The following is a 15643-nucleotide window of genomic DNA, read 5'->3' on the forward strand; positions in this document are numbered from 1 at the left end:
ATCTTCTAGGTGGAACAGTCGTCCATAGTGCCTAGAAATGTCTGAAAAGGTAGCTGGCTTTTTTTCCCCCACAGAAAATTGGATGACAGAGCGACATCAAAGATAAGCTCGATCTGAGCTTATATGTATAAACGCACCACTTCGGTGGACATCTGCCGTAGGAACGGGTATCCATCCATGCACTCTAGAATGCTGCTATGACTGACAAATTTGGTCTAGCTGGTCACATAACTGCTTCGCACTGAAACACCGGAATTGCCTCAACACGCCTGCCATTAGAGTACACCGGTAACCAAGAACACATTTTGGTCTAGCTGGATACATTTCGAGTCTCCTGCACTAGCGTTCTGTCGTGACCTCCCTCAGCACCTGTCCATGTGTCTGATCTCTTGGGTTGCATAACCAGTCCTCTTAAATCCTTAGGTCCCCGAGGGGGTTCCTACGACAACTCGGGTTGAGGCCATACAAATGGGAAAAGGCGCTATATAAATGACGACTACAATACAATACAACTAGAAACTAAAGATATACTGCAATTGGAGAAGTTTGTTCCAGAAACTAATACCACTAAGGGGCTCATCTCCAGCATTTACCACCTGTTGCTCAATGGGACAGGAAAGAAGAAATGGCTTACATGACTGCATGGGAAAAAGACCTGGGTATTCAAACCTCTGACAAGAGTGGGAAGGTATCTGTTAGAGAACCAATAAGGTGGCTTCAGTGGTACAGTTAAAAGAGGCAGCCTATAAAGTGCTATCGAGATGGTATTTAACGGCAGACAGATTGCAGATTATTTACCCCAGTTCTACAGGGCACTGTTGGCGAGAAAGTGGAAATAGTGGGACTCTGATGCATTTATCATGGGAGTGTCCAAAAATTAAACCATTTTGTGAAGAGGAACTTGTATACATATCCATAAGTGCTGGATGCTCCTTTCCGTTTAACCCGGACTTGGTATTATTGGGCATCCCAGATAAAATTATCCATTATTTTCAATAGAAGGTAGGACGATAACAGCATTATAACTGCTAAGGTGGTAATAGCGGCCAATTGGAAAAACAAAGATTCGCCCCATATAAAACTTTGTTGGTTGAGATTGTGGTCAAGCTTGACAATGGAAAAAAGCTCGACAGTCTTAAAGGATGACAGCGAGTGTTATGATCAGAAATGCAGATTGCCGTCACCACTTATGACATCAGAATTTATACATGCTACTTGCCCCCAAAGATTAAGGGCACTGGACCTATTTGATACCCTGGATGTGCGATCTGACCTTATTGGTAACCTGGGAACTTGAAAATGTGAATGTCTACGCCCTCTTGATTATGGTGGCTTAAGGGGATGGGAGGGAATTTGCGGGGGTGGGAGGGGATTTAGGAGGAATGTTATGTTATGTTAAATTTCAGGCTACTCAACTCGTGTATAATTGCTTCTTTCGTGAGTGATGCTGCAATTCCATGTCAGTTTTGTTTTGTCAATGTCAAAATCAATATACTGCTTTAGAAAAAAATACCCAATGTTCTCCACAAAACAATGATCTCTGATTCCAGCTTGAAAAGCAAGCACCCCTTATTCCCTTTGTGCCGTTTGGAGATCACAACAGAACTAAATGTCTGCTAAGGCAACGTTAAATGGGATAATCAACAGAAAGAGAGAGACCACTGAAGAAACTTTCTGTATTTGTAGGCCTCTTACAATAAAGGCTGTCATTCGACAATAGTACAGAGATGCAATTCTAGCGGGATGGATAAAAAGATATGACCTGAATTTGTAGTGTTCCTATGCCGCCTCCATTTCCAACGACAGCCTTTGGAGATGAGACTTACCCATGGCCTGGTATCGTGGGCTAATAGTGGTCGGGTGGTGCAGCACCAGGATCTCTGCCTCAAATTCCCAGGATGCTTGGGGGCTGAGTCTGGGGGACACCATCACCATGCCCTTACGTATAGAGGAGCGTTTGATCTGTAAATGAAAAGAGGATGCAGAGTGTAAGCTGTACAAAAGAGGAAAAGAGAGAAAGATGGAAAGACGAGCGACAGACTCACCTTCTTTAGCGCAAAGGAGGCTGTTTGACCACCTCGCACCTCTTTAACAGGCATTCGTTTGCGGTGGATAGACTTGACCGCAAGGGGCAGAAAGCTACCCAGAGGATCTGGCCCCAGCAGCAGGGTGTCGTTCAGCCGGATCAGTCCCCGGAGGGTGGTTCCAGACACAACAGTACCCACACCCTGCGATATGGAAAAAGAGGTTAAGTAGAAAAAATTATAAATCCCTTCATGCTTTCTCACTCATCCTGCTCATAGTCTGCACACACAAAGCACACATTCCAAACTGAATGGTATCACCTCCATTTGCCCCAGATGTGATCCCCCCTCCATGAATTTCCATTCTGCACTGCCCAAGACATGTAGCCATTGTCGTAAAAATATGTTACACAACAGTTGTAAAAAAGAGGTGGGGAGGTGAAAAGGTGGCCCAACACGGGTCTGTGGAGATCAGAATAAACAAAGCTTAATTACCCATTAGAAAAGCTTTGCAGTCTGAGGTCTCCTCTAGATTCACATCCTTTCAATTGCACCCATCCTGTGGTTCAACTGTGCCATATAGATGTAAGTATTGTTTTCCATTTGCAGTGTGAAACTTCTGGGCTAAGTGTACAGCATTGAGTAGCAACTGTACCGCACTCAGAGAGTTAAGTCTGAGGCTGAAGAATTCTTAAATAGATTTCCAGATTTTAATATGTTGTCATCCGGGAGGGGAATAAATGCTTATTTTATCCAAACAAAGGTTTCATGATGAAATGCCTAGCTTTTGCATTTTCAGTTTACTAAATAAAATAAGATTGCGCAAAAGAAAATCTCCAACAGTGTACCATTGTTTTTTCTAACCGTAGTACATCTATTTTTAAAAGTTCTCGAAGGATTGCATAAAGCTTGTGATCAAGAGAATCAAACTGAAGGCACCAATTGAAATGTAAATTGGCTAAATGCAAATTGACGTTGCTAATATAGAAAGCCTTAAAGGAAGAGGAAAGACGATCCTTACCAATCCATAACACGAGGAATGCAGGAAAAGCCAAAAATGGCAACCGTTACACAGAAAACGTACCAGTCTTGTGGGTTGGTGGCAGTCTGTGACATGAGATGTCCTGGCAGGAAACCCCTGTTTAAATCCAGTACCAAATCGAGGCGCCAGATGCGGTTTCCCATGAGACAGCAATGGGAATCTTGAGATTTTAAGTCCTAAACTATCTCTGGCCCTTGGTACTTAACATGTTCCCCTCAGGCATCCTAATCTGAAGCCTCATGAGGGACGCCATCTCTGCTCACGAGAACTAAAATACTCTTAGGGTTAAAGCACCATGTAACTTGTGCAAGAAATATGTCACAGTCGGCTATTTGGCCGCTGACAGTGCATGTGTATCACTTCAATTGTGCTCAGCCTACTGCACCGATGTGTGTCCCCATCAGGAATCCTTGTATGAAATATAGTACAGAACCCAAAATCAATGCTTCTCATACGAGCAAGAGCGGGACACAGATGTAGCGATACATGGTCATGGGTGATGCCTGCCTTGGAGGGTGTTAGGATGGATTTTCAGAAACAACCCTATGGAGGTTTGTGAGCAGCCAACGGTGAGGGGTCAGACAGGTGAGACGGACACAATGGGATAGTTTTCTCAATGTTTGGCATTTGATTTGGCATTTTATTAAATAAAAAGGGTGAGATAAACACCTATCTTTCCGTATCCTAACGAGCATGTCCCTACCTAGCAAACAAACTAAAGGAAGATGACCCAGTGTCCAAAAAGCATCCAAACCACAAATACATACAACACAAATTTATAAAGAATGTTTCGTTATCGCCAGTTCAACATCAGAACGTACTCCTTGTGACCAGGGTTGGGCTCCCTTCCCCTGGATCAATTCAGGAATATCCTTAGATAAGTTCTGATTCAACAAGGATCTGTTCAGTTCAACACAAAAATGCGTTTTCCATGCACTGTATCTTTCCACTTGGTAAAGCAAATGTATTTTACAATTCAATTGGCTTTTATTCGACAAAATAGTAATTTGCCAAAAATACACATTTAGAGAGCATAAAAAGAACACTATATTCAAAACATAATTCATTTTGCAGCCAAAACATAAATATGTAGGATAGGAATCATTACTAAAATCTAAAATAGGTTCTAAAATCATGTGCACAGTACAATGCATAATAAGTTTGCACCAGTTAGCTTGTGGTTTGACAAACTCATAATATGCAGACAGGTAGAAAGTGCTTGAATATCATGGCACCAGGTTTCCATCTTTTATGGTTTTCACCCTTACTCGCCAGGCCTATCCAAGATAACTTGCTACACAGTAGACCACTTTCATTTCATCAGTTTTTAAAAAGCTGGAGCGCAGGATTTATATGACGCATGTCATACGTATTACATATTGTTTTTAAAAACGTGTATCATGCTACTCAATAGCTCTGGCAAAAGAAGAAGTGAGAAACATTCCTTAGCAGAACCACATACTGGACATATTTTCATTGGGCAACTATTTTTTTTGTATGGTATGCCAAGTTCAATTGTGAGAATCTAAACCTGATGTAAAGGCTACGTGCACATGGGGGCCTGACATGTCTAGATATTTTTCGAACCCCTAGGATGACAAGTAAGTAATTAATGCCTGATGTTACTCTCATACAATTATTGATCAACTAGGCCTCGATCAGTCTCCAGGAGATATTTTTGCTTTGGAAATATCATCATGGGCGATTCCCTTAGGCTTCTGTCAGAGATCTCCCAGTTCCATTTGTACCAACAGGTTCTTAACATGCCAGAACCACAGCAAAGACCTACCACCCTCGGCCTCCAGAATATGGGACATAGCATCCAGATATATTTGCTACTCTGGGACTGACCACAATCTCTGTCAGAAGAAGACCGGTTTCAATAAGACCTCTTTCTGGATTGGTCTTGGGCCCAGTTCAAAATAGATGGGGGTGATCGGAAATGAATTAGGCAATCCTAAACTTTTTTTCAGAAAAGATCTTTCGGCCAGGCCCAATTTATTAGTGTCAGAATGGCCCCAGATTTCAGCCACTTACATTGCCGCTCACTTTGCTTGAGCTGAATACATTGTGGCGGCAGGTGAAATATGGCCTTGGCCATGTGAATAGAAGAATAGCAATATGCGCCCCCCCCCCAGCTCCCCAACACACATTTTTCCAAAGTCAAGCTGCATTTAGACAGCTGAGAGGGTCAAATGCCTTGGTCATTCAATCTCCCCCCTAGATAGTCATTGTTGCACTTGCTCGAGGGTGGTTTTATTGATGGCCAGCCTAGATTTTGCATAGGCTGAAAGACCAATGCCTTGGTTTTCTCCATGTTTATGTCAAGTTGGAGTTCCAAGCATTTCTCTGTGAAAGCCTCCGTTTCCATAAACCCCTTAGCAGATGTTGATAAAAGGACGGCATTGTCTGCAAAGAAGCGGATTGGGCAGGCCTCTTGTCCCAATTTCAGGCAATCAAGATATTTTGGAACCACTCGTCAATATAAATCAGGAAGAGGAGGTGGGCCAGTATACAACCCTGCCTCATCCCTCTGGATACCTTAAATTGGTCTGAGTTCATCGGCCAGCCCCCAACGTTCTGAGGCAGTGTTGTTAGAGTAAAGTTGGATTATTATCTGTAGAAGTCCAGTTGGTATTCCCTTTTTTGCAAGTATTACCCACAATGTCACCCCAGACACACTATCGAACGTGGTCCCGAGGTTGACAAAGACAGAAAATACCTTCATCTTTTTCAGGGCCGATTATTTCTGCATAATTAAGCGGAGACAGAAAGCCTGATCTAATGCGCTTATCCTTGGTACGAACCGAGCTTGCAGGTGGCCGATCACATTACCCTGGGAGACCCATTCTTGCAAATGAGCATGTATGGCTTTTGCAAAGACTTTCCCCACACTATCCAATAAGGAAATTGGTCTAATTGGCTGGATCGTCCCTCTTTCCCTTATAAATTGAACTGAATGTTGCCTTTTGCCAGGAGCAGGGACTTCTACTCTGTTTGAGGCAAGTATTAAAAAGGAGCCAAAGTGTGGGCGACCATACCAATGGTTCATCTTTAATTAGGTCAATAGGCATTAAATCGGAACCTGGAGCCTTCCCCCACTTCTGAGTCAATATGGCATTGCATACCACCCACAGCTCTAGTTGGATTGGATTAAAAATATTCCCACAATCCTGGTTTTGCTGAATAGAAACCTGGTCATATCAGGTCACCCTTTCCATAGAACTCTTGGAAGTGGTCTGTTTCACAAACATTTGTTCAAAAACTAAAACAGTAGTTTTCCTCCACAATCTCCTTCTTGGTAAGGCAAATATCTCTTTCATGAACAATAGTTAATAAACCAAAGCAATTGTTTTCTTTCGCAAATCATGTCTTTCTCAGGATTCAAAGTACATCTTAACTCATCACAAATATTCCTACAATGGAATGTGTTTGCCAGGATAGCACAACTACTACTTTTGGGGATACAACAATTTGTAAACATGTTGTAATATATGTGTGTGGTAGCATGTGGAACACTGAGATGGAATATGGAGTGTTCTACATCAGCTTTAGAATGTTATTTCTTGGTTGTGATCAGTTGACTTGCTGTTGTCCAGAGTATTGTTTGGGGGTCTTTATTGCTCCTATATCTTGTAAATAAACTTCACTGATTAGCATCAAGAATCGTGTGGGGCTCTTCTTTACACTGGCGACGAGGATTGCCCGTCAGACCCCCACCATCCAGTACATCCGGCAAGACGCTTTTGACAGAGAAGCTGACGTGGTTGCCAACAGGAGAAGCAGCGTTACGAGGAGGGTGGCATCGTCGGCTGTGGTGGCAAAACTTCACCCTGTTGCCATGGTGCTCAGGGACGGAGTGGGGGAGAACTTAAGAGTTTGAGAGATGCAGGGACAATTGAACCTGCGAGGAGTTTGCAGTGGTTATCCCCTTCTTGTGGTCGTAAAGAAATCCAGTGGAGGACTGAGATTATGTGTAGATTTGAGGGAATTAAACAAGTGTGTTGTAGCGGAAAGACACCCATTGCCCAACATGTCGGAGATGTTAGCATTGATTGGTCGGGCAAAATTCTTCACCAAGTTGGACATGGTGTCCACCTATCACCAGATACGGCTAGATGAGTCATCCAAGAAATGTACAGCATTTATAAAGCACAAAGGAATTTTCCAGTTTTGAAGGATGCCATTTGGGTTAGTGTCTGCATCATCGGTTTTTCAAAAGGTGATGGACAGAATGTTGAGGGGGACAGAAGGAGTGTGGTGTTTTCAGGATGACATCTTGGTGCGTGGAGATACCGGGGAGAGAAATGAAGAGAACGTGAAGGTGATACAAATATTGGGACAGAGGCACATTACACTGAGAGCAGAGAAGTGTGCGTTTGGAAAGGATGATGTGGAATATTTAGCACATGAGATATCAGCGGAGGGGCTGTGACTGAGGAAAGATTTGGTCGATGGCATTAAGAAGGTGAGATCACCCAAAGGGAAGGGGGAGTTTCGTTCCTTCCTAGGAATGATAGAGTTCCATCATAAATTTGTGAACAATTTTGCCGACAAAGTAACACAGATGAGAGGTTAGCTCAAAAAAGGTGTTGATTTTGAGTAGGATGCCAAGTGCGAGGAGGAATTTCATGGAATAAAAGGGAGATTGATATGGCTCGAGCACTGGCAATGTTTGATACAGGAAAGAAGTGTATTATTTCTGTAGATGCCAGTGAGGCAGGAATTGGTGCACTGTTAACCCAGTTTGGGAAGGATGGGCAGGACATGGTTGTCACGCATGCATCGAGGATGCTAAGGGGCGCTGAAAGGAACTACTCTGTCTTGGGGAAAGACTTCAGCCTCTCATGGGGGTGTTGAGAAGTTTTGCAACTTTGTGTGGGGTGTGGAGTTCACCATCAGAACTGACCATAGGCCGCTCAAGTCCATTTTTATGAAGAAGGGGCTGGAAAGAGTTTCAAGGAGTGTGGCATATTGGGTGCCAGGTTGCAGGGATACCAATTTGAGGTGGAGATTATTTCAGGGAAGGAGAATGTGAGGGCAGACCATGTGTCGAGACTGTGTGAGGATGAGGGTGAGGTCCAGTGTGGGTTGGAGGAGGATGGAATTACCGATATGCTGTATGTATCCCAAGATGGGCGATTACCCAAGAGGAGTGGCTAGCCGCATTGAGGGTGGAGGAGGCTTTTGTATGCGTCAATCTGAGTTGAGTGTCAGGAATGGCATTTTATATCGATGGGATCGAGCAGTGGTTCCTGCTGCCTTAAGGGGGAGATTGGTGGAGGATGGACATGAAGGACATGTGTGGGTGTATAAAAGCAAAGGAGTTTTGAGAGGAGAGTATTGGTGGCCGGGATTCGATCGGGATGTGGAAAGGATAGTAGGTAAATGTATTGAATGTAAAGTATCTAGGAAAAATGTTGTGGCCAAGCAACAGCCCATGGTGAATGTTGACGCGCCTGACAAACTATGGAGTGAGTTGGCAATGATATTGTAGGACCCTTTGATATGGGGAATGGGCGTGGAAGATTTATAATTGCCTTGGTAGATTGGTTCTCGAGGTGGACGGAATTTCAGATTGTGCGGGGCATAACGGTGCAGAGCATGGTTGAGTTTCTACATTGTATCTTTGAGAGGTAAGGTTTCCCTGGATGGATGTTGACTGACAATGGGAGACAATTTATTGGGGGATATTTTCAAAGAATACCTGGGATAATGTGGTGTGAAACATTTCAGAACAGCGTTGTACCAGCCTCAGACTAAAGGGATGGTAGAAAGAGTTAATGGCTGTGTGGTGGAAGCAGTACAGATGGCGGCAGCATGTGGAAAAGACAGAAAAATGGCTGTGGAGGGATAGGCTGTACGTCTTACGATTAGCTCTGCATTCATTTACGGGTAGGAGTCATTTTGAGTTGATAAGGGGAAGGAAGCCTAACACTAGGGTTTCATCACCTAGGTTGGGTAGAGCACGGGAATCTGATTGTGTAATGGAAGAAGTGAGAGGAAGGATGGTTAAGAAGAAAGATGAGTGGGTAAGGAAGGTGAAGGAGAGGTTGGGAAGGAAAGGATTAGATATTGAAGTGGGAGATTGGGGTCGCATCAAGAACGGAGTTGTTAAAAGGAAGGGGAATGCATTGTATACTGAACCCATAGAGGTAACGCAAGTGTTGAGGGGTGCTGTAAGAGTACATGGTGGGCAGGTATGGAATATGGCCAGGGTGGCAAGAGTGAAATCAACCCCACAATGATGGTATGGTGGGGAGTGAGACTAGTCATCTATTTACTTATTGACCAGCTTTGTACATTTTCTGTTGTGAGCTTGCTCTATGATGAAGCTACACCATTGTATATAGTTGTGCATTGGGGTGCGCGTGCGTGTGGTAAAGGGGGGGGTGTTGTGATATGTGCTTTGTAGCATGTGGAACACCGAGATGGAATATGGAGTGTTCTACATCAGCTTTAGAATGCTATTTCTTGGTTGTGATCAGTTAACTTGCTGTTCTCTAGAGTATGGGTTGGGGGTCTTTATTGCTCCTATATCTTGTAAATAAACATCACTGACGAGCATCAAGAATCGTGTAGGACTCTTCTTTACAAAACATGATGACGTTATCAATGTCTCTAAACACATTTTTTACCACAACCACATTTCTTCCAATCAACTGTTATTTTCCTGGTCTACTCGCCTGCTAGGACTAACTATAAATGGTCCATTTCCTGGTTCACTCTCCTGCCAAGGAGAAAACTCTTACTATTACAGTTGATCTCTTCTTAGTGGCAATATGGGTTACAGATTTCCCCAAACTGGTATCTCAGGAAAGGAGCATTGTGCCCTTGTTGCCCTTTTACCTCTTGGTGCTAGTGGCTGCACTGTTGGCAAGATGGGTTACACGTTTTCCCAAGTTGACTTCTCATAAATGGAGAGTTGTGCCCTTCTTGCACTCTCATATTTCCAATTAGTAGTTTGATTAGGCATTCATCTCTTTCTTCTCTTTGCCTCCTCCTCCTCCTTATGTTACTTTGCTCTCCGACTCCTTGCGGGAGTCGTACACGCTACAAAGCGCCCCGGTGCCCTGTGCCTCTTCTGAGGCTCACCGGTTACGGTTGGCAGCTTCAGCGTTCTCATGTGCTGGGCGGCCCAGTGGTGGTTCTTTTCAGAGTCTCGGGGGTCTCTTCGGTTCTCTCACCGTCTGGGTCTCTCTATTGGAGCCTCTGCAGCTCCACCTTCAGCGACCAAGGCTCTCCGGACCTCCTTGCATAAGCCCTGCATCCGCTTTCTCGCCTCTCTGCACACCTGCTATTGAGCACACCCTTGGACCCCAAGCCACAGACTCCAAGAATGGAATCTCTCCTGCTCCTTCCCCTTCCACCTCCATCACCAAGCTGTGGAACATTTTCTGATTTAAATGACCCACTCAGGGGAATTTACCTTCAAACAACTAGACCGCACATTCTTTTCAGGGGAACTTTTGATCCTCACTAACTCATGGCCAGTCTTCCTCGTCCCAGTACCACAGGCATTATGGATCTTGAAGTCCATAATGGATTTAAGTCTTTTAGGTCTACGCATTTCTGTGTGGTTGTTGTACTCAATGTTATCAAAGTTCGGAGATGTTATATCAGAGGTGTGTGAGACTTATCAGGGCTTAAAATTTCCCCAAGACAGAATCATGGGCATTGGAGGATGTTGCATTTAATTCAGGAATTCCCAAAGTATATAACTGATTCTGCCTAGATAACTCTTCACAGATATTTCCTTGGGTTTCTTCATGAGAGGGACTTTTACAATGACAAGATGCCATTAGATATTTGGAGATTACATGACTCATCCTCACTAGAAGATGAATACTGCATCCCTCCCAAAGGAGTGACCACTTCCCCTTGACATCCATCTCTTCCCATGTGACCCTCCCTCATGGCACCACCCCCAGGGTTGGGATCAGGTAGCGACTGCCTTCTTAGGCAACATGGGAGGAGATCTTAGGCGGAGGTTCAGTGATGACTCTGAAGGCTTCATCACACAACCTAGTGAACATGTTTTCTGACATTTAGACTAGCCAGATTCTATCAAGGTAATGTAGAAAGAGCAGACTTTAGGAGATATTGGGGCAGTCTAAAAGTACAATCAACTACACATAAAACAAATATTAGATTTAACACAGAAGAACAAAAATAGTTGTTAGGCTCTGCAGGCAAAATCCCAAACATTAACAAAAACACACACAGACGCCCACACACGCAGTTTCAAAGTAAGTACTTATACTTTACACTAATAACACAGCCAAGCAATTAATTTAAAGCAATGCCAACTGCAACAAGTAAAGTGAATACAAATGCAATAAACCAATAGCTTACAAATTATAAGGCAGCTAACTCGCCAGTCCATCCCCATCATGTTAGTAGGCTTAAAACATCAGAGTCAAAGTTCCAGTTAAGGGCCTGAAAAGCGGTAGAAAATCTCAAGAGTTCCCCATCACAAGTCGTGGGAAAGCCAAAAGGCTAGAAGAACAAGTTACTTTCTTACCTGTTAATGTTCTTTCGATGGGATGTTCCTCCAACATATTCAACATCTAGGACAGTAATCACCACAGCTGTGCTGCCTTTGAAACATTTTCGGCATCTACGTCCTGTGTCGATGACATAGATCCGCTCCCTCGAGGACCTCCTCCGATGGCCAACGTCACCGGATGTCATATGTAGGACGCACAACGCCCGTAGCCTCAGCTGTAGTTTTTTCCCCCAGAACGTGTGGCACCAATCTTCTGCAAGTATGACCACAGAAAGCCTTGTGGAAACGTAAGCTGCAATCGCATAAGAAATTCTGTAGAGGGGCAGGCTGGGAGGGTGCGATGTGGAATACGTCGGAGGAACATCCCATCGAAAGAACTTTTCCAGGTAAGAAATGTTAATGTTAATGTTAAAGGTCATTTGTACCGCGCACTATCACCACCGGAGTGGTCCCCTGGCGCTCTGGCGGCTCTGAAAGAGGGGGGGGATGGTGGGTTAGTGGGTGGAGGCTGGAAAAGTGCAAGATTGCAGTGATGTGCTGTTGGCAGCCTCAGCCCGGTGGTTCCGTCGGCTGGGCCTGGGGTGTATGCGGCCGGTAGTCGTCGTGTGCTGATGTGCGAGTCTATGTGTTTTTTTTGTTTTGTTGTTGCAGTGTAGTGAAGTTCGTGCGGTTTGCTGCGCTAGAGGTTTGTGGTTGTGTTTGGTTTGGAGTTTGAGAGGTGTATGCAGAGAAGGAAATTGTTAATGGTATTCGTTAGTCATCTCTATCCTGGACTGGACCGTGTAATCTTACCCGACGGGATGCTTGTACACCCTGAGCCTCAGGAGGTATGTGCCCGATTTTCCATTCGAGGCCGTTTGAGGATCTAGCTGCCCCTTCCGCCCGCTCCCTTAATAACCTTGCATGCTCCTCCCCCCCTCCACATGACTAGCGCCGCTGCTAGTGTCCATACACCCGGTTGTGTGGTGATTGGTGGTATATTGTCTGTTCCACAGCCTCGTGGGACCTAGTTGTGGCTGTAAGGGCGGTGGGGGATGGTAAGGGTTGGCTGGAGTAGTTGTATCCGTTTCTCTGTGTCTCGCGGGTGGACCCCTGTGTCCAGCGTCAGCCCTGTTGGTGCCCCGGGTACTTCTGTCGGTTCTAGCGGTTTGTCACTGTCCTTTTTTGATGATTCGTTTGTCTTATTGTTGTTTTGGTTTTATTCTCCGGTGTTGAGAAAGAAACTTGTTCTTCGAGGGGATTGTGTCCTCTGACGTATTCCACATCTATGACAGACTCCCAAAGCAGTACCAACGTATGGAGGTGGGAAAAGAATTTAGAATATCAGAATGCCCAATCAAATTGTAGAATAGAGGACCGCCTTACCAAAGGCCAAATCTTGCCCATGGATAGAATCCTGGAGTAGTGTTTTACAAAAGTATGGACAGAGGCCCATGTGGCTGCTTCACAGATATTATGAATGGGAACACCCCTCTGCAGAGCAGTAGAGGCAGTCACACCCCTAGTAGAATGGGCCCGTAAGCCTACCGGACGGTCCTTACCCACCAAACGGTAACATTCAGAGATCGTCAAAATTATCCATCTGGACAAGGTCTGCTTGGTAACAGCTTAACATAAACGCCTTCCAGCGTATCCTACAAATAGCTGATCGTCCACTCTGACCCGGGACATCCGTGAGAGATAGAAGCTCAAAGCTCTCCTTAGATTCAATCTATGAATCCTCTCCTCTTCCTTACCAAGATGCGGAGGATAGAACGCCAGAAGAATAACCTTCTGGCTCAAATGAAATTCCGACACAACCTTTGGAAGAAAAGAAGGACGAACACTAAGGACAACCCTGTCCTTAGGGAACACTGTGAAAGGTGGCTTGGCGGAGAGTGCCTGCAACTAACTCACTCTGCGAGCGGAAGTAACCGCAACTAAAAATACAGTCTTAAAGGACAGCATTCTCATTGGACAAGAATGTAAGGACTCAAACTGAGCTCCCATTAGGAACTTTAGAACCAAGTTCAAATCCCTTCCCGGCACCTGGAAAGGCGACGGTGGACACACATTAGTTAGCCCTTTTAGAAACTGAGAAATCAAAGGAACCTTAAAATAAGAACACTCCTCAGACGAGCACTTAAATATAGACAGCGCAGCCAGGTAACCCTTAATGGTACCCACTTGCAGGCCCTTGTGGGCTAATGAAAGCAAAAAAGACAGAACCACAGGAATTGAACACTGAAAAGGATCCACATTCTGTACCCTGCACCAGTCGCAGAACATTCTCCAACGGCAACGATACAGGGTTTTTGTTGCAGGCCTTCTGGCTGAAAGCAACACCTCCATCACGTTTTCAGGGAGGTCCCAATCCCTATACCTCAGCCATTCAGATGCCAAGCATGAAGGCTGAGAGACTTGACCTCTGGATGGAGAACCCAACCCCCCCTTCCGTGAGAGCAGAGCATCTCAGAAGGAAGACGGCGTGGAGGGCAAATAGACATGTCGAGAAGGTCCAGGTACCACACTCTCCTGGCCCATGCCGGAGCAATGAGGATAATTCGGGAACCGAACCTCCGCAACACTTGCAGAATGACAGGGACAGGAGGAAACACATACAGCAGTGGGAAGGACACTCCACTACGAACGCGTCCCCTAAGGAAATTCCCACAAACAGAATCTTTCACACATCCAGTTGACACTGGTGGCAAAGAGATCCACTTGTGGGGTCCCCCAAAGGGCGAAGATCTCCAAAAGAACTTCCTGAGCCAGCTCCCACTCTTGAGAGACCGTGCTCTGCCTGCTCAGAGTGTCCGCCGCTGCGTTTTCGTCTCCGGCCAGATGAACTGCCGAGATCGAAATTTCCTGCTGGATGGCCCAGAACCAGAGCTGCATCGCCTCTCTGCACAGTGGGAGAGATCATGCCCCCCCCCCCGCCCCTTTTTGTTGAGATAGTGCATGGCCACTGTATTTTCCGTCATAATCAGGACACTCTTCCCCCGCACAGACGGCAGAAAAGTCTTCAGGGCTAACCTGACGGCTCTCAGCTCCAGCAGACTGATATGGAGTCTGGACTCCGATGGAGACCAACGACCGCTGACTGTCAGCTCATTGGCATGAGCTCCCCATCCCGTGAGGGATGCGTCCGTCACAATCGTTACCTACGGCCAGAGTAGCCAAAATGGAGCGCCCTTCATAAAATTGCCTTCTACGCTCCACCACAGAAGGTCCTGGGTGGCCGAGGGCGGAATCTGAACGGGGTCCGACATCCTGCCGGAGAACTGCGACCACTGCATCTTAAGTGCCCACTGCAGAGATCTCATCCGCAGCCTAGCCTCTGGCACCAGTAAAATGCAGGATGCTATGAGGCAGAGCAATCTCAAGAACTCGATTGCCGGGAGACTCTGTGCACGTTGAAACTTGTCCACCATCTGCAGAATGTGGTGAGCCCTCACCTGGGGAGGTGAACACTGCCCCAGGGATGTGTCGGGCACTGTTTCGATGTACTGGAGCCGCTGGGTAGGTGTCAAAAGAGACCTCTTTAAGTTGAGGGAGAAGCCCAGCTTGTGAAAGGAGTGGCAGGTGACCGACAGATGATCCAGGGCTTGCTCAGGAGAGTGCGCCCTGATCAACCAATCGTCCAGGTAGGGGTAGACGTGAATCCCCCCTTTCCTGAGATACGCTGCCACCACCACCATGTCATATCGCGGCAGGAATGGCGGGTGTGGAATCGCTGGCGCGGAATCGCTGGTGTTACAGTCCGCCATTGCGCTTCCTGACACGGCTTTTCTCTGCACCGTTCTAGATGTTGCACGCGTACATAGCTGGAAGTATATATTCCATCACTTCCTGGCTACATACGCGTTGCAATGTTTCCGGGTTTCTTCCTGTGTTGCTGCCGCTCCCACTGTGTTCTCGCTTCCTCGCCTTGTTTGCTCGTTTTGCTACCCAGTTTCTTGGGAGTTCTGTATCCTTGCTCTCGCTAGCCCCTATTATATTCTGCCTTTCCTCTCCTACCTGCTTTCTCTCCTCCTCTCTCTAATCCTTTTTTTTCCTCTTTCTTCTCGTTCGGTCCCTACTTTCCTC

General features: G+C 45.7%; 1 protein-coding gene across 2 annotated transcripts in view; it reads right to left on the reverse strand.

Annotated features, from left to right (window-relative positions):
* GTPBP1 (GTP binding protein 1) overlaps positions 1-15643 on the reverse strand; it is a 743996-nt gene that overhangs the window by 226756 nt on the left and 501597 nt on the right. For both annotated transcript variants that reach the window (XM_069652964.1, XM_069652965.1), the window contains exons 8-9: positions 2046-2228; positions 1827-1962 (exon numbers count right to left, since the gene is read on the reverse strand). In XM_069652964.1, coding sequence (XP_069509065.1) covers positions 1827-1962; positions 2046-2228 — 319 coding nt within the window. The remainder of the gene's footprint in view (positions 1-1826; positions 1963-2045; positions 2229-15643) is intronic.

The sequence above is a fragment of the Ambystoma mexicanum genome, chromosome 3q, assembly GCF_040938575.1.
Source record: "Ambystoma mexicanum isolate Mex_15411 chromosome 3q, UKY_AmexF1_1, whole genome shotgun sequence".
NCBI classification, from domain to species: domain Eukaryota; kingdom Metazoa; phylum Chordata; class Amphibia; order Caudata; family Ambystomatidae; genus Ambystoma; species Ambystoma mexicanum.